The 26,243-nt window shown below is 53.3% G+C and overlaps 1 protein-coding gene across 2 annotated transcripts; it reads right to left on the reverse strand.

Annotated features, from left to right (window-relative positions):
• Positions 1–3,677: 3,677 nt before the first annotated feature.
• MALL (mal, T cell differentiation protein like) lies at positions 3,678–26,033 on the reverse strand. Of its 2 annotated transcripts, none has more exons than XM_070429690.1 (4): positions 25,861–26,033; positions 25,372–25,731; positions 8,284–8,451; positions 3,678–5,087 (listed from the first exon to the last, which is right to left on the reverse strand). In XM_070429690.1, exons 2-4 carry the CDS (start codon positions 25,696–25,698, stop codon positions 5,025–5,027), a joined length of 558 nt encoding a protein of 185 aa, XP_070285791.1. In that variant the 5' UTR covers positions 25,699–25,731; positions 25,861–26,033; the 3' UTR covers positions 3,678–5,024. The 2 variants fall into 2 exon arrangements, with proteins under 2 accessions (XP_070285791.1, XP_070285790.1); XM_070429689.1 differs by lacking the exon at positions 25,861–26,033 and adding an exon at positions 7,034–7,156 and having other exon boundaries at positions 25,372–25,739.
• Positions 26,034–26,243: the final 210 nt, after the last annotated feature.

A 26,243-nucleotide genomic window follows, 5' to 3' on the forward strand; every position in this document is an offset into this window, starting at 1 on the left:
GATGTTCTGCAGGACAAATAAGAGCTCTTCATGGCAACAAGAGGGTCAGGGCTTCCTGTGCCCAGGGAGAGAGAACAGGAAGTCCACCACTTGTGGCCACAGCAGCAGGGCCGAGTGGCCACAGGGCCATCTTGACGCAGGGCCATCAGGGGCAGGGGGCTGGTGGCCGCTTCCTAAGGAGGCTGGACTTCATTCTGAGGGCAGCGAAGGACTTTGGGGCAGGTAGGGACAGAATCTGATCCGGGCTGGAGACTGGCGGGGGTTCCTAAAGGCAGAACCTGGCTCTGGGCATGCAGGTCCTGTGTGCGACTCCAGCGACTGGCCTAGAGCCACGCAGGAGGGGAGCCTCTGAGGCAAGGCCGGGCGCTGGAGATGGGAAGGAGAATGCCTTTTAGAGAGTCAATCACAATGGGAGTCAACCTCACAGAAAATGAAAATGCTGAGGCCTGGCTGGTGTAGCTCAGTGGTTGAGCGTCGACCCATGCACCCAAGAGGTTGCCGGTTCGATTCCCGGTCAGGTTGGGGGCTCGATCCCCATGAGGGATGTGCAGGAGGCAGCCAATGAATGTGATGTTTCTCTCTCATCAATATTTCTATCTCTCTCTCCCACTCCTCTCCCCTCTCTCTGAAAAATCAATGGAAACAAATTTTAAAAACAAACAAAACAGAAAACGCTGAGGAAAGCAGTGACTGGTGTTGGTCCAACAGTGTTCAATGTCTGGCCAGCTTCTTCACCATCTCCTGGAAGTCGCCCCAGCCATGATGCCCTTGTTCAAGGCAGGAGGGGAGAAGACAGAGCAGTGGGTGTGGTGGTGTCACCAGGTCACCACTTCAGGTGGATGGACACCTCCAGTTGCTGGGGACAGGCCCTTGGGAGAGCAGTTGCCACTGATGCCTTTGCACCCTCACCCCTAAACATGACCCGGTGCCTATAGCGCTGATGTGGGAGACAGAGGCTCTGCCCTGTGCCTCGGCCAGGCAGGGCAACTCTGCAGGGGCAGCCGCTCGTCGGGCCCAGGCTGCAACCTCACTTGGGCCAGCTCCTCCTCGGCTTGTCCCAGCCCCCTCACCTGTCTCAGGTTCATCTCCCCAGGAGCCTCCTCCGTAAACCTGCACACACACAACCTCCGGCTGAGAGCCTGTCCCTAGGAACTCAGCCTAAGACAGCCAGTCATGTCTGACCCCTTCAGGAAAGCGAGAGTTTTTCCGAACCCCGTGCCCCCACCCTCAGGAGATCTCTGCTTCCTTCTCAGTTGCCAGAATCCAGCCCTCACCACCAGCAGGATCATGGGAGCAACGAAGACGCCTGGAATGGGTGTCAGGGGCCCTGCCTGTCACACACATTAATTCATCCCCCTGGAGCGAATGCAAAAGTGGGAGGAGAGCATGGCTCAGGGCTGGCTGACCTTCCTGGGATGGCATTCTGTGTGTTTTGATAAACTGGTTCCTATTTTCTGTTTCCTGTGCTTTGAAACTTCTTAGGTTAAAGGTCAAAGCAAGGAAGAAAATGTGGAGAAACGCCGGGGGTGAGGTTTAAGGCCTTGACCTACGACCTGAGCACGCAGCGCCTGGATGTGAAATTGGGATGGCTTCCCCTGGGAGGTGAGGATGCGATATCACTGAGCAGCTGGTGCAGGAGCAGGGCCTGGAGGGGAGGATGGGCAGAGACGGGAAGGGCTGGGGGAGACGGATGGGCAGGGGCTGCTGCTGCTCCAGTCCCCTGGGCGATGCAGCCACGGACTGTGGTGCAGGGGTGGGAGGTCAGTGGGACACTGTAAGGCCAACAGAAACCGGGGTGTGTCCTGGGTGGCCTAGTTACAATAAAGAGGCATCTAGGTGGGGCTTTGAGTCAGCCCAGTGCTTTGTCGCCATGTCCAACATTCTCCTGCCATAAAACACACACCTGGGGCAGAGACGGGCTGAACTCCACAGAGACAAGTCCCAGCGCAGCGATTACAAGGTCTACTAGGTCAGTAAGAGTTCCTGGGAGCTGAGCCTCTGCCCAGGTGGCCCAGCATCACAATGGACATGCCACACCTTCCCCAGCTGTGAACTGCTGACAGGTGAACTGCTGCTGTGTACTGCACAGATTGGGACAGAGGCAGAGACACAGCCTGGGGGATGGTGACCGAGGGACAGGTGTGTGGCAGCACGGGGACTGGGAGTCCTCTGCTATCCTAGAAAGACCAGCTCCACCTGAGGGAGAATCTAGCTCTGCAGGTTTTGGGGGAAATCAGCAGTTTGGTGCTGCTTCTCCGCCACCCATCATGCTGCGGATGAGCCTGCATGTGGTTCTCCCAGGTCAGCGTCCAGGCTTCCCTGAGACAGGCTCCACTTCAGATTCTGGACACGAAGGCCAGTGACAGGTCAGGGGTGGGGTGGGGGGAGCCAAACATTCTGTCATTTGGGGCTTTTCCAGTCCTGTTCTGGCTGACCCCAGAGCCGTGGTCGGCAAACTGCGGCTCGCGAGCCACATGCGGCTCTTTGGCCCCTTGAGTGTGGCTCTTCCACAAAATACCACGTGCGGGTGCACACGTACAGTGCAATTGAAACTTCGTGGCCCATGCACAAAAGTTGGTATTTTGTGGAAGAGCCACACTCAAGGGGCCAAAGAGCCGCATGTGGCTCGCAAGCCACGGTTTGCCGAGCCGCAGTTTGCCGACCACTGCCCCAGAGGCATGATGTTTTTCTTATTTTTTAAATCATCACCTGAGGATATGTTTATTGATTTTAGAGAGAGGAGAGAGCAAGAGAAACATCGATGTGAGAAACTCAATTGGTTGCTTTCCGTATGTGCCCGGATAGGGAACCGAACCTGAAACCTTTTGGTGCACCGGATGATGCTCCAACCAACGGAGCCACTGGGCCAGGATGGTTGCTTGTTTTTGAAATATTAATGTTTTATTACTGTTTCATCTCTTTGAAAGATTGTAGCCCAGTTATTGGCCAAAGCAGAACTGCTGGCTGTCTGGGTCAAAACTGCAAATCTAACCCGCCAACTGGCTTGGCTGGTACAGGGGTGTGGCTGGTGAACCCCGACAACCACATGCTTGGTGCTCAGGACCTGGTGTGGGATGCTTGGTCTGCGGTTGCCCAACACCCTGAGCCAAGGACTTGGGTGCAGGATGCTGGGAAGTTGGGGTGCAGATGGGAAAGTGAAGTTGAGATGAGCTTGTGCCCTGGCCCCTGGGCTGCTTTCCTGCTGGTGAGCCTTAGGATCTTCCCTGCAAAGTGAGGAGCCTGGGGAGGGCCCTAGAAGTAAAGGAGACCACCCCCCAAGGTAGGAAGGGGATGGAGAGTCTGGAACTGCGTCAGCTGCAGGTGAAGGGGTGGGGCAGGGCTCGGGGCTGGGTGAGTGGGGGGCCTGCGGGGTGGTGGGAGAGGGGACAGCACCACAGGAAGAAGAGCAGGAGCAGAGGGCTGGCAAGGGGCCTGCTCCCCACCCAGGACCAGCCGGTGCGCCCCCAGCTTTGCCTCAGCTGCACGAGTTTGGCTCTGGGACTCGTACCCAGACTGTCCTGACTGAGGTGGACGTGTTGCCCAAGCCCTGGAGACAAATGTGGCCTCGCACGCGGCTGGCCGGGGGGCTGGGCCCGAGAAACCTCCACAGGGGCTGTCAGGCTGTGACACAGCGCGTTCCCAGCTTCTAGCGTCACCAAAGTGGCCCACTCGGCATGTTTTACTGTAAAACACCTTTTATTTGGATGTGGCTACTCGGTAAATATCGAACAGTGCTCATCCCAGGCAGCTGCCAGGCAAGAAAGAGAGAGATAAATGGGGGCTTTTCAAGATAGCGGGGCAATTGGGAAGCCAGCAGTCAACGACAGGGAAGCCGGTTTCTCTTCGGTGACTCCCTGTCCCCCTTCTCCCAGGAGCAGAAGATAGGAACTGTGAGCCCTTAAATCAGCTAAGAGGAGTCCCAGGTGTGTGCGGTTATGGGCGATGCCTGAGCCGCGATGCCCGAGCCGAGAGGCCAGGAGACCCACCGGGGAGCCGAGGACGGTGTGGAGAAATCCCAGATGCACAGCGTGTTTCTCAGGGAAAACCTTTACTTTGAAACCAAGCACCTCTTTTTGTGTTTCTGTGTGCACAACGCCAGCCTTCTCGTTGAAAATGGTCCAAAAGTCGGAAGCCATGTGTCCAGCCGTGTGAGCCCCGCGCTGTAGGAGGCAGCGGAGTGGCCCGGGCTCCTCTCTGCTGGCACCACAGCGGGCACTTGAGGGGGGTGGGCACCCACGAAAGAGCACATCCCTGGACGGGGTCCTTTCCCGGCCTCCTGAAATGCCCCGCATAGCGTGAGAGGAGCCCAGGGGAGAGTCCTTGTACGTAACATCCTGCTTCCTTCCTTGAAGGTCTTTCGTGGGGGGGCAAGGTGGCTTCTAGTCCTTGTCGGGTGGGGTCCTGCAGCCCAGCCCCACCCCCCACCCCCAGCTCTTACTGAATAACAATTTTGTAGAGTCACTCACTTCTTTTCCTGCAAATCTAGTCTCTAAATTGGATCCCGTAGCTGGGGAGGGGAGGAAGGGGGATGTAATGGGGTGGCAGTGTGGCTGGTCTTTGCTGCCGATCAGAGCAGAACCACAGGGCGGGAGAGGGTCTGCATCTAAGCAGAGATGTGATGGGGAGGCTTTGCTAGCACCATTTCGGCTTTAAGAAACTAAGACTGCAGGTTCCCACACACCTGCCTAGGGACCCTAATTGCTGAGATGGGTCCCCCAGCCAGGTGGATCCACCAGGTGACGCTGGTGGATCGGGATTCTCAGCGCTGAGGGCTTTGGAAGCTCGTTTTCTGGAACCAGTTACTTTCCCAGGCAAAAGACAACGCAGCCTGTTCATAGTCATCACGATGGATTGCAATGTCCAGGAGGCTATACGGAGTGTGATTTCATCTGAAAAGACGGTCTGTTAGTCCCACTGACGTGTTGTTGGTCTGTGTGTCATCCAGATGGCGAGTGCTGAAGCGACCTTCGGGAGCCATGGCCCACGCGTTACAGGAGCATTTTGCGCGGGCAGGACTCCTGCCCTCAGTGGTAGTAGATGCTGAAGGCGTGGAGCACGTAGAGCAGGGTGGTGATGAAGGCGAAAAACTGGAAGGGGTGAGAGTGACTGTTATAGACGGACAGAGCCGGCTGCTGCCCATCCCTCCAAGGGGCCCTCAGGCCCTGGAGCCCAGCTGGCCACATGCCCTAACCCTGCTGTGCCCGCTGTCCGCCTGAGGACAGCAGCTACTGGCCGTGCTCCTTGCTCCTAGAACTGCCCACCGCGGGGATCCTGAGGCCACACTCCCGGCGCCCAGCTCCTGCCTCATTTGCAGACTGTGCATCCCTCCCTGCCATAAGGCAGCTCATCGCCCTCCCTGCCCTGGGCCCTCTCTCTCCCGCTGTCTTCCAGCCACAGTGTCTCCCTCTCTCGTCCTCTGTCACCATGTGTGCTCTGACGACTCCCAGTTTCCCACGCCAGCCCAGACTCCCGTCCGAGAGCCTGCTGGTCACTCCCCATGGAAGTCTCAGAGGCCCTTTAGCTCTGCATGGTCCAGACGGAGCCCCTGAGCTCTCCCCAGAAGCTGGACAAGCTGTGAGCACCAGGACCCTCCTCCTGCCCAGCTCCACAAGCCAGACAACTGTGGCCGCCCCGACTCCTCCCTCCCTTTCCCACCCAAGTCCCAAGTCATCTGACTGCACTGTCCCACGGCCCACTTCTCCCTCCTCTCACACCATCACCCCTCGCCAGGGCTTTTCTCTGCCTCGCTTGCCCTTCTCTATGCCCACGCTGCTCTCTGCTGTGCCCAAGAGGGAAGCCTGACCCTGTTTCACCAGCATGAGATGAAACCGGGTGATGATCCCACTTTACAGGGTAGAGTCCTTGCCCTTAGCACACTTCCCAGGCCTGGCCGACTGCTCCAGCCTTTGCCCTGCTGTCCACTCACACTCTGTTCGTTCGTTCATTCATTCATTCATTCATTCATTCAACAAATATCTTTTGGGCACCTGCTAGACTTCAAAAACAACAGTGGCTATAACAGTGAACATTCGAAAACTTTCGTCCTCCTGGGGTGAGGGGGTCCTTGCCAAGGCCCTGAGCCAGAGCATGTGTTTTGTTCAGGGGCAGCCAGGAGGCCCGTGTGCTGTAGCAGCTGAGAGCGGGTGGCAGTGTGCAGGGTCAGGCCGTGAAGAGCCGGGGCCGTAGGTGGGGTGGGTGGCAGTTGAAGGAGGGGAAATAGCTCAATGAGAAGGGCAAAGACAGGCTGGAAAAGCAGCTGAATACCTGTGGCCACCCTAGTGGGTCATGATGCTTGCTGGCACCCCATTCTTAAGCTGGGGCAGCACCTCACGCTACACCCCTTGGCCACCTGATCTCTGTGGGAGCCCCCAGGGACACGGACTCCACCTTTCTGGCCACAGTGATGCCACGGTGACTGAGACCCAGCTGGAGTCCTGCCTTGGAAGTTTCCCAGGTGAGGTGATAAAGGCTAAGCCTGTCAGAGGAGGAATCTGTCAGCTGTGAACTTGCTGCCACATGAGGGCGCCGTTCCCACACAGGGAGGAAGGAGGCGCAGTGCAGAGACCAGGAGGGGAGGCACAGGGGCCCTGAGTCTGGTCTGTTGAGCCTAAGGTCTGGGGTCCCGCTTGTCCCACCTTTTGGCTGGGCTACCTAGCCTTGGGTCCCATCACTGAAATAAACGGGCGCCTGGCCAGTGCAGCTGTGCTGAGGGCCCTGGGCTCCACTCCACAGCAGGAGAGCCCCGAAGGCCCTGCAATCTGTGCTTTGGAAAGAAAATATTTGGACCGCAGTGAAGGGGATGCAAGAGGGCTGAGGGGGGGAAACAGAAGGTGAGAGGTGACACCTGAACTTGGGCCTGGGGCACCGTGAGCTTGGGCACACGTGTACACACACACACACACACACACACCCCTCCTCCTGCCCTCAGGGCTCCATCAGCCCGAGGGCTCAGGTGGGCTATTCTGCAGGAGGCAGAGCCAAAGAGCCAAGCCCGGGGGGACCCCTCCCCATGGCGCTCAGGCCCAGCACCCACCGTGGCCGCGGTGTTTGTCATGTAGTTGCCCAGGTCCTGGCTCTCAGAGACGATGGTGGCGTGGGCCTGCAGGACAGCCGCGCTCATGTACAGGATGCCGGTGGTCCCGTGGTACAGGCTGTCCTGGAAGGGAAGAGGGAGGCCACATCACCCGGGCACTCAGCCAGTGAGCGCTTTCCTCCCACAACACAGCTGGGAGGGGCGAGAAAGAGACAGGCCTGCTCCCTACCTCCTGCCTTGTTTTTGGGGGGGTTTTGTTTGCAGTGTTTCTAATGAAATATCTATGTAGTGAGCAATCGTGGATTAATAAACAGCAGTAATAATATCAATACTAATTGAGAGCTTATTCTGTGCCAAGTTCTAGGCCAAGCCCTTTTCTCATTTATCTCATTTAATCTGATCAGTGATGAGGTAAGTTGTTCAATATAAAAAAAAATTAATGGTTATCAAGACGATGTGAAAACATGAAAAAATGATGTAATATTAAACGAAAGTTTTGAGACCCCAAATCATTAGTTCAGCGTGATTAACATATACGAATTTTACACAAAATTTGTGGGGAATCAGAAGAACGAACGCACTGATTGTGACAAGACCTCGAGATTGGGGTGACTTTTTTCCTGTTGGCATTTCCTTCGATGTTGCTCCACTGATTTTTCCCGAATGAGATTTAGAGGGAAATGTGTCAGGAGTACGGATTTGAACTGTGCTGGTCCATTTAAATGTGCATTTTTTTCAATAAATACTATAAATGTATTTTCTCTTCTTTATGACTTTCTTAATAACATTTTCTTTTCTCTAGCTTTATTTATTGTAAGAATACAGTATATAATACATTAGCATATAACATATGTGTTAATCAACTACTTGTGTTATTGGTAAGGCCTTTAGCCAACAATAGGCTTTTGGTAACTATATTTTGGGGGAGTCAAAAGTTAGAAGTAGATTTCCAACTGTGTAGCCGGTCACCCCCTAACCCCATGCTGTTTAAGGGTCATCTGCACACAGAATGTGTATGTTCCTCACAAGGAAGGCACAACAGGGAATGCAATGAGATTGACTCCGGCAGGGCAGCGCTCTCGTTCGGGTTTCAGAGCGAACACATTCACATAAAAAGTCTTGGTCATGGGGGCCCAGCCCAGGAAAGGTCTCTGGTTCCCCCTCCGCACCCAGAAGGCCCGCTGTCCCCACAACACCCAGGACACCAGTCTGGGGCAGTCCGGGGGCCTAGTCCCCTCACTGGTTCTTACCAGGACTCTCCAGGACTCGTATCTCTTGTAAAATCCAAGCAAGTAAGACAACAGGAACATGAGGGAGATGAGGAACGAGGTCAGCGAGACGTACAACACCCATCCTTGCAGCAGCGGGTTTGCCACGTGGGTGGCGGCCACCAGGACCCAGACCCAGAACCCAAACACCTGTAAGAGAAAAGCATTGAAGGAAAGGTCATTTGCGTGTGTGGGGTGCGTCTTCCTTTGTGGGGTCTCTCTGCTCCTCTGCCTCTGGTTAAAAGCTCTTCAGGTGAAGTTAGGAGGGAGTCGAGGGAATGGGGAGGAAGGCTGGTGCCCTGAGTCACAGTAAACTTTATTAGAAAATCGAAGGGGTTAACACAGAGGCTGCCCACAGAAGGACTTCGCTGAATTTGGCCTGTGGGTGTGTCTACTTGGTTCAAACAGTGTTGGCATAAACAGTTTTTTAAATGTGTCTGAATAAGTGGCCAACATTTAAAATAAGACATTTCACATGAGAAATTCAGATTTCAGACATTTCTTGAGAAATCTATAGTTCTGGCCACAGTGAACACATTTCCCAGGCAAGAGTAGGCTGAAATGAGTTGTGACTATCTCTTTAAAAAGGACCCGGAGTCCTCAGTGGACCACATCCCTCTCCCCTGTAACCCCACGCCATTGTGTAGCACGTTCTGTCACTCACTTTCAAGGTGGAATAGTACTCTCCTTCTCCTGGCTCCTTTCACCCACTGACAGTGCCTGCCTGGCCCTGCGGGAACTTGGCTTGGTGTACCCCCCTCTCCACCCCCAAGTTATAGTATCTGATGCCCTGCTAGGCAATACAGTCCCAGTTTAATCACCTCTCAACTGTGTCTAGTCATTTATTACCCCCTTGGTGGAGAAACCAAACCCTTCTCCTGTTTTCTCTGGGCTCTGTTTTTGTTTGCTTTGGGGCTGGGCTTGCACTCGTGTTGAGCCCAGGGGAAGAACTATATGTCCACTAGCTGCATATCCAGTTAGAGGCCTGGAGGAGAGGGTAGACATGAGCTCCAAGAGGCTTTTTAAAAAATTGATTAGAAAGAGAGAGAGAGAGAGAGAGAGAGAGAGAGAGAGAGAGATTGATTTGTTGTTCCACTTATTTATGCCTCTTATATGTGCTCTCACCAGGGATCGAACCTTCACTCTTGCTGTCTTGGACAATGCTCTATCCAACTGAGCGACCTGCCCAAGGACTCCAAGTGGTTTTATTGTTGGTTTGTATCTGACTCTGAGTAAATCTTCTTCATGGGGCCTCCTTAGGATGTCCTGGTGAGCCTCCTCATTCTCCTTCTCTTCACTCAAGTTAAATCTGTTCTTAGAAGGACCTCATAGGCTGGATCCCAGGAACCCACTGCCAGCCCATTTCTCTCTGTGGCCTTCAGCCCCACACATCCATCCACTTGCCTATGGGACGTCTCTGCTCTCTGCAGGGACCAAACCTTGCCTATGATGCTGAAAGTGAGTTCCTCATTACATTTTTCACCCAGACATCTCACTTGCCTCACCCCAGTCCTGGCCCTATTTCTCAAGCTCCTCAAATCCAACAGGTACAAAATCTGACTCATTGCCACTCCTCAATTCCTTCAGGACCCACCCTCCTAAGCACCTTCTGAGAATGACTTTCTTGAGGAAGAAAGAGCTATGGGGTTGGGAATGGGTGTATAGAGGCCTCCAAAGATAATGATAGTGTTCCATTGCTCACACTGCACAGTGAGCACAAAGGAGTTTATCTTTTACAAAGTAATAAAAAAGTTTTGAAAAAGAAGAACCTGTTGGATTATGGCCACTGGAAATTTTGGGTGATTGGTGGTGGAGGGAGCCAAGGATGTCTCCTGGGTTTGTAGTTTGGAGAAATCACACTACCAAATTTTAAACTTTCTATAGAGTCACTGTAACCAAGAGTTGACAGTGCAAGTGACTCATATTTCTGCTCATTTCAGGAGACAGCTCACCCCTGCCCTAGTTCCATTGCCTTTCCACATAAAGTTTAGAATCAGCATGTCAATATCTGAATATCTATCTGCTGAGATTTTGATTGTATTATATCTAGAGATCCATTTGGAGAGAACTGACATCTTTTCTATGCTGAGTCTTCCAGTCCATGAACATGGTACACCTCTCCAATTATTAAGATGCTCTTTGAATTTTTTTTAAAATCAATGCTTTGTAGGTTGTGGCATTATAGATACTGTGCACATTTCCTTATACTTATGCCTTAATATTTGATTTTGGCAGAGCTACTGTAAATAGTATTGCTTAAAATTAAACATTTTTCCCCAATTGTTCGTAGCTAGTGGTTAGAAACAGGATTGATTTTGTGTGTTGACAGTGTATCCTGCAACTTGCTGAACTCACTTATTAGTTCAAGGAGGGTTTCTCAGTTCCTCCTCCTCCTCTTCCCCTCCCCCTCCCCCTTCCCCTCCCCCTCTTCCTCCTCCTCCTCCTCCTCCTCTTCTTCCCCTTCCCCTTCCCCTTCCCTTCCTTCTCCTCCTCCTCCTCCTCCTCCTCTTCCTCTTCCTCCTCCTCCCCCTCCCCCTTCCCCTTTTCTTTCCCCTTCCCCTTCTCCTTCTCCTTCCCCTTCTCCTTCTCCTTCTTGGCTCTGCAAGAAGCAGAGCTGCCCAGGCAGCATGTTGGTAATCCTCTCCTTCCTCAGGGCCTGGGGACTCAGAAGTGGGCTGATGCTCCGTTTCATTTTCTCTCCCCTTTCATGTGCCATACATTTCTTGGTTGGAGTCTTGATGCTCTCCCAGCACTTCTTCAGCTGCTTGAACCCCCTGAGTAGCATGGTGGCTGAGAGTTTTATTCCTGAGTAAGTGCCTGCCAGGTACTTTGCTTGAGTGCAATACTCTGCGCATCACTTTTCTTACGTTCCAGCACACACCTGCAAGTCAGGGCTGCCTGGTCCTGAGGAGGATGTGAGGAGGGATGTGTGAAGGGCCCTGAACTGGGCGCTTGTCTGTCAATCCAGTGACAGGCATTGCTGATGCTGCAGGGAGGTGCCAGGTCTCCGCTTTAGGCACCTGGCAAGTGTCCTGTCGCCACATGGGAAGTGCATAGGAATGGCTCACATGCCGACACCCAAACAGCGCTGGCTCTTAACGGGGATGACAGTCAGGATTTAGTGACTACACTGGAGCCTGCAATATTTTAGACTCACATTAGACCCGAGGGCAAAGAATGGTCTGTGCCATTCACTGTTGAACTCTGTGTGCCCAGCACAGGTTCTGGAACAAAGTAGGTGGTGGGGAGGGGGTCAGAGAACATTGTGTGCTGAATGAATCACGGAATGCCACCACCACTTCACATTCACCAGGCTTTACAGCTTGTGAAATGCATCCACTCAGACGGCCTCATTAGGTCTGTATGGCAATTCAACTCCCTCGGAAACTTTCTAAGACCCAAGAGCTGCCACTTGATATCTTCCACCACTTACTGCCAGCTCACCTGTGCCAGGCTGAGGCGGGCAAGGGTGCCTCGGCCCCACCATGCCTGTCAGTGCCTGTCTCCTCCTTCCGGCAGAGGTGCCCTGACCCAACACTGCCAGGCACACATCACTCACAAGTCTGCACTTCTCAGCAGTGGAGGGTGCTGGGGTGACTGAGGCTCAAGGTCACACAGGACTCGAGGCAGAACACACCGGATCCTGCACACGATCAGATTTTACACCTGGCCTCTGAGCATTTGGGCACCTACTCCGATTGCATGGGAATTTTCTGAAAGGGCTTCAGGGTTGCACAATCAACAAGTCACTCAGGAATGCTATTTACTTTGATTTCCACACCCTCCACCTTCTGAACAGTAGAAGGGATCAGGGCCAATGACAAGCCCCAGGGAGTGAAGCCCAGGGCAGTGGTAACTCGTTTCTGTGTCAAGCAGTCTGCATTGGTTCTTTACAGGTAAGGTAACGTTGAGTGTTTGTCTTCCCAGCTTTTAAAAAAATCTCATATTTAGTTTTCCAGATTTTCTTGGCAGCCTCAACTGCTCTCTCATCTTAATCCTCATTTTGTATTTCCCAAGAGCAGGAGACATACTTAGATGTGTGGGGCTGGGGCTCCGTGTGGGAGAATGCTGCATTATCACTGGGTGTGGTGAGCAAGTATATTTCAAGTCCAATGTAGGCAGTCTGTTTCCTATGAACATACACAGGATGCTCCTCTATGCCTTTTCCAAAGGCTGAGCTGACACTTGATGGAATCTCTTTAGGGAGGATAGAGCTTAAAATAAGTCCGGTCCCTTGTTTCCCCGCGACCCCTTTGGGGGTCGAACGACCCTTTCACAAGGGTCGCCTAAGACCATCGGAAAACACATATATAATTACATATTGTTTCTGTGATTAATCACTATGCTTTAATTATGTTCAATTTGTAACAATGAAATTGGGGGTCACCACAACATGAGGGACTGTATTAAAGGGTGTAGGAAGGTTGAGAACCACTGCTCTAGAGCCTAAAGCAGCTCCCTCGCATTTAGGTCGCTGGGTGAAGAGCCCTCACACATATCAGCACTGGCCTAATAGCCCCTAGTCAGAGTCTGGGGACAAATAGCTGATTCCAGAACTTCGCTGAGTCTTGCTCCCCTTTCTCAAAGTCCTGGGATCATCAAGGACTTTGAGAAAGCCCCCACACCTGGGTCCTGCCCAGAGATCCTGATGGAATGAGTGAGAGAGGGTGCCCCAATGATGCAGCCAGGACAAGGGCCCCAGAGCCCAGCTCCTGACTCCCACTCATCGTCACTCCAGAGCAGGGGCAGCATCGTTCCTCCTGGGTTCCAATCCCAGTGCTGACTGCTGCGCAGGCTACTTAACTCATCTGTGCCTCCATGTCCATGTCCATGTCCATCTCATGGAGGTGGTGGGGAGCACACAGACCCTTCTCATGTGGTTCTCGCGCAAATGGTGAGTGCTGGGTAAGAGTGGTTGGCCCTGCTAGCCATGATCATTTGGAATGGCAGAGAAGGTGGGAGGGGATGTTCCCTGAGAAAGGCTCAGAGGGGAGGAATGTGCAAGAGAGGTCTTCCCGAAGGATGGGAAGTTCACACTGGAGGAGCTTGGAGACCAATCAGCGGGGTGAGTAGGACACACCCTTCTATAGACTTGATGAAAGCTTTGGTTGCCTAGAAAAATGTACCTACGTATATGCACGAGTTTTGTCTACCAACTGAGGACTTCCAGATACTCAAGCCCATCTAGAGCCCAGGTTGAGGCCCACTGCCATCTCCAGGTTAAATACTAGTAACGGTGCCACCAACTGCTTTACCATGTTGACAATGTTAATGCACTCACTGTGCGACCCAGTAATTTCACTTTTGGAAAGTTGTCCTGCAAATAATACACACGAGCAAAATGACACACGCACAGATTGTTTGCTGCAGCCTTGCTGGTGGCAGAAAAGATAGGATCTTCCTCAACGCCCGCCCAGTGCGGACCAGTGAGGTCTGCACAGCAGAACACCCAGCAGCCTTCCAAAGAAGGAAAGACTCTTTTTATACCAAAATGAAACAAAGTCGAAGAACTGTAGAAGGCACAGCCCAGCGAGCCCAGTGTGCTAATGATTTGTGTAGGGAAAGAAAGGGTATGTGTGTGGGCTTGTGCGCACTTGTTTGTAGATTTCTGAAATGAGATCCAGTCAATCAATCAGTGGCCTGGCCTTCGAGGGGGACTGCTTGACTCAGTGACAGGTTTTGACTAACCCAAACAACCAACATGCACGTTTAAGAGGGAAGAGCCTTGGCAGGGTACTCAGTTGGTGGGAGTGTCGTCCCAATGCACCAAGGTTGCAGGTTTGATCCTTGGTCAGGGCACGTACAAGAATCAACCAGTGAGTGAATAAATAAGTGGAACAGCAAATCGATCTCTCTCTCTCTCTCTCTCTCTCTCTCTCTTCTCTCTCTCTCTCTCTCTCTCTCTCTCTCTCTCTCTCTCCCTCCCTCCTTCCCTTTCTACTTCCTCCTTCCATCCCTCCTTTACCCTCTCTCTCAAATCAATCAATAAATATTTTAAAAGAAAGAGGAAAGACACCGCGCTAGACGATCGAGACCCATGAAAGACTTTTAAACAGGAAAGAAAAGAGAGGACTGCCTTTGCTTTGGGAGGATCTGCCCACCTGGATGGAGCAGCTGGGGGCTGAGAGGCCTCTGAGGGGCTGGGGCAGGTGAGGGGCTGAGAGGCCTCTGAGGGGCTGGGGCAGGTGAGGGGCTGGGGCAGGTGAGGGGCTGAGAGGCCTCTGAGGGGATGGGGCAGGTGAGGGGCAGGGGCAGGTAAGGGACTGGGGCAAGTGAGGGACTGGGGCAGGTGAGGGGCTGGGGCAGGTGAGGGGCTGGGGCAAGGGCTGAGCTGCTGCAGCAGAGTGAACTTTATGCACCACCTGGTTCTGAAGACAGATGCTGCCCGAGCCATGACCCCATGTGAAGCACAAAGGAGGAGCCCCAAAGACGTGCGATCTCAGGTCTGCAGAGCCCAGTCTCCTGGCGGAGGCTGGGGGTGTGGGCTCGGGTGGGGCCGGCCAGGAGCTGAGAAGCGGGGAGGAGCTCCACAGGCGATACCCAGTGGCAGGTTTTTCTGCATAGCTGGCCGCGTCTCGCACAGCGGGTCTCACCCACCACCACTGCATTCCTTTTTTGACAGCTTGTCTTCATTTTTATGACATGACAGCTTTGCCTCTCCCCTGCCCCCTCATCCTTGGGTGGACATGGGCTGCACCACCACCACGAAGCCTCCCGCTGGGAGGAACAGGCCCAGATCAAGTCCCAGGGAGCCAGGTGCCTGGCTGTGCTCTCCCTGCTGCAGGCCTCCCTGTGGCAGCTCCGAGGCCCATCCCGTGGGTGCTGCTTACAGCCCCCCGGCAGCTCCTCCCGGTGTCTGGGGACTGGCAGCCTTGGGGCTTTTTCTGGGCATCATCACCTCCTAAACCAGTTCTGAGAGGCCAACTGACTTCTTCCTGTTACCCACTGGGACGTGGCAGGCCTGGACCTGAACTCAGGCTCCCAACAGCTTGCATTTACATGGAAGTTCTATGCTCCATAATTCAACCTAGGACACCTCCAGACACTCCCTCTCTCGTCCTGACTCATGGAGTGAGAATTTCTCTCTGTGGCTTTAAAGCTCGCAGGAAATTGCCAGCCTGGTGCCCTGGTCCCCAGTGAGGGCCCCTGTGCCATCCGGTCCACTCCAGGAACAATAGTGCCTGTCAGAGCTCCGTCCAGGCTGCTCCTGGCCAACCAGGTCATATAAGGAGACCTTGGTGCCCACAAGAGCTCTCAGGACCAGGCTGGCTGCCCGCCAGGGAAATCAGGGCCCACCCTGGGTGAGCTCCAGCCGCCAGGAGGGGCAGGATGTCCCCGCCGGAGGGGAGGTGAGTCAGCGCCAGACCTCCTGGCCTTCCTCCTGCCCTCCCTGCCACCGTTTCCTCCCTAGGACCACACCCACCCATTCAGACCCTGGCCTCCACTAACCCAACTTCTGACTGACTAACCAGCCCGGGCTCACAGGGTAATAGAAGGTGGGATAATAAAAACATTCCTGTCCTGCCAAAGTCGAAAGGACCTTTCTTCTTGTCCCTGAAAAACAGCAACACCCAAACCAAGCATGGGGCGGAGGGGGGGGGGGGGGGCGGGGAGCGGGTAGGGAAAACCTTTTTTTAAGATGAGTCTTAGAGTTGGACTCAGGCAGGGGCCCCCACCTCCTCCTTCCCCCAGGAACTCACAGACATTTTGTGACCAGTGGCTGTGTCCTGTCCTTCGTCAGGCACCGAGGACCCAGGCATCACCATTCACTCCAGTCCCCACGAACGTTCTGCTCTGCACCTCCCTCCCCCACCGTGTCTATGAGCAGACACTTCAGGGCAGGGATCAGACCAAAGCACCTCCTCCAGGAAGCCCCCTGAACTACCAAGTCCCCGGGGCACGCCTCAGTGACCTCCCTCATGGCATTGTCTCTCTTCGCTGCCTCCTCCTCAGACCCTGAGCTCCTGAATGCAGGACTCTGTGTCCCCTGTGGCCTTTGTGTCCCCAGGGCAGAGCATGGAGCCTGGCACTCAGCAGGTGCTTGGAACGAGCTGCTGAGCAACTGGAGAAAGGCGGCAGGAGGCAGTTGCTAGGCTCTGCTCACTCGCTAGCTGCTCACTCTCATCTTCTTGGGCCTGATTCCCATGCAGGTGGCACCACCTGACACCCCCGCGCCTGCCACTGAGGCCCAGCCACACACGGGCATTTCCTTCAGGAGGACGGGCACCCATTGGTTTCGTCCCTGTGCCACTCCTGTGCCTGCACCTACCAGGCCCCCTGGGAGCAGCATTCCTGGGAGAACAGACAGGATTTCCCAAGAGGCTTTCCCATCTCCCGCCTCCTCCCCACCCCTTCGTGTCCTGCAACACCACGTGGCCTGGCACACAGGAAGAACTACACAAAAATGTGCCGTCAGGGAGGGTGACGCTCAAATAAACAGCCCCTCTCCCCCCGCCAGCATCACTTGGGCAGAGAGGGTTCGGATGGGCGGGTGGGGGCTGCGAACAGGGCAGAGGCAGAAGCGCAAAGCTCCGAGACTCCAGTTGGGGTGAAGGGCTGAGATGGATGGACTTCCCTGAAATAGGTGGGAAGATTCTGCACCCCACGCCCATGGTACCTGCCCTGGATGGGGAGCCTACTGCGGCCTGGCCCTAGGGCCCACCAGGCGCCTTCTGGGTGCAGCTTGAAGCAGGAGGGTGTGGAGCTGGGCTCAAGCTGCTCTGTAACCGGGTACAAGTGTCTGTTGCTACAGGTCAGGCCTGTGTGGGCCCCCAGCAGCAGGCCTCCTGGCCGGATGGGGCAGACCAGGAGGAGGCAGCTCAGGGGCAAGGCTGGCCGGCAAGTAGGGGAGGATGCAGAAGAGGAGAGGTTTGAGATAAGAAGGATAAAGGCCAGGGAACCTGGCTCAGGGTCCCCAACCCCTCCCTCCTCGGCCCCTTCCTTCTGCTTGTCCATCTGGATGACACTCTAGAAAGCTCTCCTGCCTCCCAAGGCCCAGCCATGCCCCGTGCCCGTGCCCCAGTGCCCCATGCCCGAGCCCCGTGCCCCGGGGGAAAGTTCTCCGGATGAAAAGCCCTGGAAGGGCGCTGGCAGCAGGTGGGGCACTTCTTATCGGTGAGGCTTCTTATCTGGGGCCCCGGGTCCAGAGGGTCAGAATGTGCTGGGCCCCTCCCTACCCTCCTACAGTGAACCCGCTGGCTGACCTGCAGCAGGCTGCTTGCATCCTGTCCCGTCTGCCCTGATAGAAGCCACTGATTCAGGGGACATTGCTCATGGTTTGGCCAGTCAGGGGAAGGAGAGGACTATAAGTCCAGACCAGCGGGGTGGGTGTGGATGATTGCCTGCTAGTTCCCTGGGTCTCTCAGCTCAAGGCCATCCTTCTGTGTTGCGGGCTGGAGTTTGCAACCACAGTTCCTGGCTCCCAGGCCCTGTCACTGTCCTGCCAGCAGCAATGGCAGTGGCTCCAACCCCAGGGTCCCTGTACGCCTCCGCCAGGGCGACCCTGTCCCACAACTCCCCACTTTTTAAAGGCAAGAAATGGAGGAGAGATTAATGAGCTGGGGACTAAGAAGAGGGTGGGGCAGGAGGGGAGTTATTTTGATTATAAAAGGGGCAAGGAGGCAGACTTGTGGTGATGGAAGTATTCTGTATTCTATCTGACAGGGGGGTGGAGGCATAAAGGCTCCATAAAGAGAAGGTACCTTCAGACCACAGAATGAAGCAGGCACCTCCGTAGGATATAACAGGGTTTATTATGGGGTCTTTACTTGCAGGGATATAGGGTCAGAGCAGACAGATGACCCAGCACTGGCACAGATTGTTCTCCGCTATCAGACCTGTTACAGTGCTTTTTATACTGTAACTCAGATATTAATGACTGACAAAACAAAGGGACAAGGAATGCAGCAGTGCCAGGGGCCAGTTTGATATCTATCTTAATTGTCACACCACTCAGCCATTGCTAACAAAAATGGTTATGGCTACATCTAAGGAACACAGATAACGATCAACTAGAAGGCTTTGGTGTGCTTGCTAAGGACAGTAGGAAACCCGGGGCCCAGGGCGGAGTGAGTTTGTTCATGTCAGTTCTATAAGGTAAGGTAAGGTGAGCCATAACCCCTGGCTTGCAGGAGAGATGCGAGGGACATGTGGAGAGCACCCCAGGTGGGAATTGGGGGTGCTCAGCCACAAGGCCCTGGGGCCTCATTAGGGTGGGCTTACTCCAGGGCCGGCATTCCTGAAGGGCTTGGCTTGAGGGGTGAGATGTTTCCTGGTCCAGACTAGGACTGCCTGGAACTGGAGGGCAACATATAGAGAGTCAGGCTGTGGGCAAGAAGGGGCCGGCTCCATGTGAACCTCATGGGTTCCCTGAGCCAATATTTAGTGAGATCTACCCTGTGCCAAGCACGGGAATGTAAAGGTAAGAAGGCAGACATGACCCTTGCCTCTTCGTTCTGTGGTCTGAAGGGAACTTCCCTCTCCGGTGACCTCACCTTTGGACATTACCCCTCATCACCACCAGCTGTTCTTGTTTCCCCAAAGAGCAAAGCCTGGGGTGAGAGCAGCCCTGGCATCTTGATAAATGCTTGTGGATTCACATTTGGGATCTGCTCACAAGCAACAGGCTTTCTAGGAAGAAGTCTGGATGACCAACAGCAATGAGACCGTAAAGCTGACACTTCTAGGGCTGCCTGTGAACACCCTTGTGGGAACCACGGAGCTGTCTCATGAGGTCTTGACTGTTCCTGTCTCATTGCTGAGGCTCAGAGTGGTTCAGTGACCTGCCCGGGGCCTCACGGCAATTAAGTAGCAGAACCTTCTGATAGACTTTTTTTTTTTTTAAATCCTCACTTGAGGACTTGAGAGAGGAGAGAAAGAGAGAGAGAGAGAGAGAGAGAGAGAGAGAGAGAGAGAGAGAGTCGGTACGTCTCTGCTACTGCACCGGCCAGGCTCAAAGGCAACATCAACACCAGGGAGTCATCTTGCCTTCTAACTTGCTGACTCTCTAGAGATCTTCTTAGCCACTTCTTTTTAATTAGTCAAAAATGTAATTTGTAAGTTAAGTAGTGAAAATGTCGGAGGTTACAAGACTTCCCTGGACTCTTATTCATAAAATACTCCCTCAGTCCTCATCACCTGAGTCACCTCTCAGCTCCTAAAGGAGCAAAGAGCAGACGAGTCAACCTTGCAGGCACTCAGGCATCACAGGGTCACCCCACCCCACCCCACCCAGCACTGTCTGCTGTGAAGGGGGGGTGGGGATGCCTGGTTCCCAGGCCCTCCCCAGGCTGGCACTAGCAGGCACCCACACTCACTGAATGAAGGAGACTATATTTTGAAATTAATATGGTCTTCAAATGAGAAATCTAAATTCCACTATAAACCAAATAAAATGCAAATGTGAATGTTAAGATACCAAAAGTCTTTTTCTGTTGCTGGTGGAATGAAAAATAGTACAGCACCTCTGGAAAAGGGTTTGTCAGCTTCTTAATAAAAAAAACCAAGCACACACTTAACACACAATCCAGCAGTCACACTCGCATTTTCCCAGAGAAAGGAAAACTACAGCCACGAAAAGGCCTGTCCCAAACGTCCACAGCAGCTTTATTCAGAATAGCTAACAACTGTCAGCAACCAAGCGTACCTCACCGGGTCGCAGGTTAAACAAACCACAGAAAATCCACGCCAGGGACCACTGCAAAGCAGTGGAAAGGAAGGAGCTATTGATACACAATAACTTGGGTGGACCTGAGGGAACTCCGCTGAGGGGAGGGAGCCAGCCTCAAAAAGCCACATGCTGTGTGATTCCATTTATTTATCTTACGTTCTCAAAAAAACAAAATTATCGAAACAGAATTAGTGGTTCCCAGGGTTCAAGAGGTGAGTGGGGGGACAGGGTTGGAATGCGGTGGAGGAGACCATAAAAGGGAACTGGGACGGAGGCCTTTGTGGGACAGAACGTTCTGTATCTTGATTGTGGTGGCGGCTACATGAATCTACACATGTGAGAAAATGACAGAGGCACAGGTTCCCCACTATCTGAAAGTGGAGGTTCCTATGAAACCTTTTGAAGCCGAAATGGCATAAAGCTAAGAAGCAATTACCATTAATTTACATAGGAAACGTTTTTGCATGTTCATACCCCCCAAAATAACCTGCCAACCATACTAAACACACTTAATTACGTTCAGTTTCATGCCAACGATAACATCTTTATGAGCTCTCTCTTTTTTTTTTTTAAATATATTTTATTGATTTTTTACAGAGAGGAAAGGAGAGAGATAGAGAGTTAGAAACATCGATGAGAGAGAAACATCGATCAGCTACCTCCTGCACATCTCCTACTGGGGATGTGCCCGCAACCCAGGTACATGCCCTTGACCGGAATCGAACCTGGGACCCCTCAGTCCGCAGGCCGACGCTCCATCCACTCAGCCAAACCGGTTTCGGCTTTTTATTTTATTTTTTTAATTTTTTAATTTTAATTTTTATTTTTTTTTGAGCTCTCTTATTTCTGTTAACTTAGGACCCATCTTGCTAACAGAATCAATGGTGATAAAGCCCAGATGTGCCCAGACTCAGCTCAGAGCTCTGGGCGGGGTGCTGAGATGCTGAGGGTGGTTCCTGGACAGGAGCTCGGTGGCGGGGCCACTCTTGCTGCTGGGGTGCCCCTGCCTCTACCGGCTGCTGCAAACTAGCACCCAGCGCTATTTTTGCCCTTTTCATAGGAGCAAAAATCTTCTTCAGATTTCTCTCCGTTAGTGAAAACAGATACCGAGGTAGGTCTTTCGTCAAGTGAAAATATAGGCACATCTACCTATGCAGACACATCTTACCGCCTCGGTTTCCTGGTTTGAAATTGTCACTGGCTTATGACAGATGTAACTATGCGGGACGCTGGACTAAGGGTGCGAGACCTTCCTGAACTAACTTCGCATCTGCCTATGGATCTATAATTACTGTAAAGTCAAAAGTTTAAAATGTGAATTTTAACGTTAAAGACTAAAATAAGGCCACTTAGACAAAGACCTTGTGAGAGCAGGTTGCAGGGAGCAGAGCGGCTAGGGAACACTAAGGCTCCCCTGGACCCTCTGCCGTCCGAAGTCTGTCATCATCCAGAAATACAAGAGCGGCCACTGTTTAGGCAGCAGGGGTGGTACCAGGCAGAGGAGTCTGAGGAGTGGAGTTAGGGCCTCAGGGTGCCCCTTGTTTATAATTCTGCTGTCCTCACTCCCCTGGGAATGCCCTGGACACCAGCCCTGCTCCCCAGACTTCACAGTGGGCAGTTAGGAGACAGTGGCTGGAGGGACATGTGCCTGCAGACGCCACCCATGTCTGCTCTGGGCCACCCATGTCTGCATCTGAAGCCAGGTTACGGATTTCGCTTCCTCTGCCTCCCTTTGCTGGCCTGAGCTCCCAGTTTTAGACCCTCTTCTTTAGACTCATGTCCTTAGAAAAACATACTGTCTGTGATGCCTTGGGCCCTAAGACAGAGAATCTACCGGGACCCCTAGGTCTGGTGCTCTGCTGTCTGCCCAGTGGGCGGCAGTGGGCAGCACGGCCAGCAGACCAGGGTCAGAGAGGAGCTTCTACTGGCTGACTCAGCACTTTCCTCTCCAGCCCAGCCAGTCTTCTGCTCCATGGGGTCAAGAATCAACCACTCACCTCGACGTTCTCCCCTCCTCTCCTAGTTACCTCCTCTTTCTCTCCCCAGATATGAGGCACACATGATTCTATATTCCTTGCTAGGAAGGCTTATTTAAGGAAAAAGCCAGTGCAAAGCAGCATGTACAGAATAACCCAACTAGATACATCCATGTGTACAGTGGTCCCCTCTTATCTGCTGGGGGCCATAGTCCAAGTCTCTCAGTGAATGCCTGAGACCTCAGACAGGACAGCTCCAAACCACACACACACACACACACACACACACACACACACACATACACAAACACCTCTATGATAAAGTTTAATTTATAAATAGGTGCAGTAACAGATTACCAACAATAACTAGTAATAAATCAGAACAATTATAACAATGTACTGTAATAAACTCAATCTCTCTCTCTCTCAGCAGCTAGCATGAAATACTTTTTCCTTCTTCACCACTTCACAGACAAAAGACTCATTCTTACTGTAGATTTAGCAACCTCAGCATGATTTTTTTTTCTTTCCTTATTAGAGAACTTTGATCTTTTCACTTAAAGGAAGCACTTTATGGCTTCTCTTTGGCATATCCAAATTGCCAGCATCATTACCCTTGTGGTTTGGGGCCATTCTTATGTAAAACAAAGGTCCTGAACACAGTGATACTGTGACCACTGAGCTGATAACCAAGGCGGCTGCAGCAGGCGCGAAGTGTCTACAGTGCGGAGACACTGGACAAAGGGATGATTCTCATCCTGGACTGGACAGAACGGACAGCGGGTGATTTTATTACACTATGCAGATTGGTACACAATTTAAAACTTATGAATTATTTCTTGGATTTTCTATTTAATATTTTCTATTTAATATTTTCAGGTCACGGTTGATCATGGATAACTAAAACCACAGAAAGTGAAACTATGGGTAAAGGAGGACTACTGTATGTATATGAATATATATATGTGTATGAATTATATTTCTTTCTGTGTTTTCTAAGTTTTCAACAGTGAATAAGGATTACTGTGAAGGAAAAATAAAGTTGTAATGAAGAAACATTAGACAGGCCAAATGGAGGGACATTGTACAAGACAACTGATCCAAAGTCTTCAAAAGTGTTAAAACAAAGACTGAAGAATTACTCCACATTAAAGAAGAAAAGGAGACATGACAACTAAATGCAATGTGGAATCCTGGACTGGATCCCGGGCCAGAAAAATGACATCAGGGGGAAATCTGCACAATTTCAATAGGTTTACAGGGCAGTTGATACATAGTAGCAATGCGAACTTACTAATTTTTTAAAAATATATTTTTATTGATTTCAGAGAGGGAGAGGGAGAGAGAGATAGAATCATCAATGATGAGAGTCATTGATCAGCTGCCTCCTGCATGCCCCCTACTGGGGATCGAGCCCACAACTGGGGCATGTGGCCTTGACCAGAATCAAACCCGGGACCCTCCAGTCCACAGGCTGATGTTCTATCCACTGAGCCAAACCGGATAGGGCCATTAAGTTACTAGTTTTGATAGTTGTACTACATAAGAGTTAGGCCTCAGGAGAGGCTGAGAAAAGAGTATATGGGAATCTCTGTACTATTAACAGCAGTTTTTCTATAAACCTGAAATTTCAAAGGAAATATAAATGCATAAAATTGAACCACCGACAATATCCCGCCACTTAAGATATTGATGACCTAGAGCCCAGCAGAGCCACACACTTTACTCCTCCAGGAATTCCACTTGCAGGAGCCGGCATCCTGGGAGCAGGTACCAAGAGATGTCCCCACTCACCCACCCACCCACCCACCCGATATGTTTATTGATTTTAGAAAGAGAAGAAAGGGGAGGAGAGAGAATGAGGAGAATGAGAGAGAGAGACTAGTTACACCCCCCCCCCCCCCCCCCCCCCCCGGCATGTGCCCGACCAGGGACCAGGAATCGAAACTGGAACCCTTTTTGGCTTATGCGAGGGCACTCCAACCAACTGAGCCACCCAGTCGGGCTCACGCAGGTGCTTTCTTGATTCTAGAAGCTCCTTCCCTCCAGTCTCCTGCCTGTTGGTCTTTCCTGTTGGTCTCTGGACCTTTCCCTCTTCGTCTCCCCCTCACCCCGTTAAAAATCTAGACTATCATTTGAGGTGCAAATTCACAGGCCTGGGCTCCTGGACTTGACCAGGTCAGACGGCCTCTCCTAGTTGGTGCCACAGCCCTGTCTGGACACCCCCTTGAGCACAGTGTGACTGCTGGAGGAATGCTCACAGTCTCCCTCCGGCACCCAGGGACCTGGGAAGGCGGCGTCACCCGTGGCCTGCCTGATGGTCACAAACCATGTGATTGAGTCAACCACAATCCTGGCAATTCAAGTGGTTGTTCTGAGGTGAGGACACACCCGGGTCCTGGCACAGAGAACTTGCAAGAGCACTAAGGTGTCACCAGCCTGGCAGGTTGCCCATGCTTGTGTCCTGGGGCGGGTGGGCGGGGGGGGGGGGGCGTAGGCTGGGCAGAAACCTGCCTCTTGGGTGAGGTTTCAGCTGGAGCCACCCGAATGGTGGGCCTGCCCCACCTCGGTCCTTTTCTGGGTGCCCTTTAACCAGTTTGAAAAAGGTCACTCAGTTGGGCCAGCTTTCCAAGCTGAGGACGAGAGTGAGAGGGCTGGCCAGGTCCAGCTGGAAGTTGGAACGGCTTCCTTGCTTTCCCTCCCTGCCTGGCTCAGAGCTGCCGAGGAAGCACCCCCACAAGCCAGGCATTTCAGGAGTCCGGGGAACAAGCTCCTTTGCCTCGGTTTGTCCACCAGATTGAGTGCCCCCATCAGCGGAGGGGCATGATGACAGCGGCTCCGAGGGGACCAGCTCAGTGGACACTGTGTGCAGAACACGCCAGGGTCTGGCAGAAATTGGAGCACAGTTCAGCCATGGGCACCCCAGAGCCACCACTGGGGTGACGGGTTCTCGTGGGCAGCCCGGGTGGCTCACCCGACTAGTTTACCGCCACGGTTGTCATAAGCTGCCTCCTCTGGGGAGTCCACCCAGGACCAGGGTAACCCTCAGACAAGAAGGCACTGGCAGACCTCTCAGGAGGCGAGGCGAGTCCCCTTTTGGAACTTTAGAAAGGTGGTTCAGGAAAAGAGCCCATAAAATAAAAGTCCGTTTCCAAAACTCTCCTGAAGATCCACAATATTCTAGCAGCGCCCCCATCCCCCGATCTCGGCCCGCGGTGGGGGAGGAGGAAACCCACCCGCTCTGCTGGCCGAGGGGAGCGCAGGCGGCCGTGGAGAGTATCCCGGCGCCCGAGGAGGGATCGGGAGAAACAGCTCCGGCAGGTCCCCCTTCCCCGCCCCGCCCCCCGCGCCCCCCAGAGGGGAGGGCCCCAGCCCCAGCCCCAGCCCCTGCGGGTCCTCGCCGTCCGTCCGCGGCGCCGTACTCACCAGTTCAGGCAGGAAGAAGGCGAAGGGGATGGTGAGGAACAGCGCGAGCCCCGAGGGCACGTCGGGTGGCGCGTGGCTGGTGGGGGGCGGTGGGCCTGGGGCGGCCATGCTCGCACCCTGCTTGGCTCCCGGTTCCCTTCCTGGCTCCTGGCTCCTGGCTCCTGGCTCCCGACTCCTAAGCCGCTGTCCGGGCCGCAGCCCGTCCAATATCAACTCCTGCCCGACACACCCATCGGACGTCGCCTGGGAGGGACAAAACGGTTCCCGCCGAGCAGGTCCTTCCACTTGCTGCAGCCAGAAACCCTCAGTGAAAGTCGGCTTGCGCATCCGACGGGCCTCGCCTCCCTAGTCTCTTCTTTCCTAGGGATGTTTGAATCCCGGAGCGTATTACTCCTCACAGCCACCCGGCCCTCCTCAAACGCCCCCAACCCCAACAACCCCCCCCCCCCCCCCCCGCCCGTGCCCAGACTATAGGCTAAGGCTGTTTACCGTGACAAAGACCGTTGATTTAGGACCTGCTGTGAGCCAAGCGATCTGCAGAGCACTCCATACTCCCCGAAGCCCTGCCCCTGGCTGGTTAGCTCCCTTTCCAGAGTCTGCTAGGACACCAACAATCTGCTAGGTCATGTCAGACTCTGACATGCTGGGTCTCACATCTATCTGCCCCTGTTCCCTTCGTCTCCCTCCTCCCCCTCCCTTCCCTCTCCCCAGGTCACCCTCAGCCTCAAACCAAAGGGAGAGAAGCAGCCCTCACTTCCAGCTCCCTCCCCAGGGACTTGGTGCCTCCTTCCTCCGCACCCTCTTTCTGACGCTCCTCTCTCTTTTCCCAGCACAGTAGAAGGAGGAGACCCCTGTCTCCGGGAGAAATCTGC

The sequence above is a fragment of the Myotis yumanensis genome, unplaced genomic scaffold, assembly GCF_028538775.1.
Source record: "Myotis yumanensis isolate MYYU_CA2020_CCGP unplaced genomic scaffold, mMyoYum1.0.hap1 SCAF_11, whole genome shotgun sequence".
Lineage (NCBI taxonomy): Eukaryota > Metazoa > Chordata > Mammalia > Chiroptera > Vespertilionidae > Myotis > Myotis yumanensis.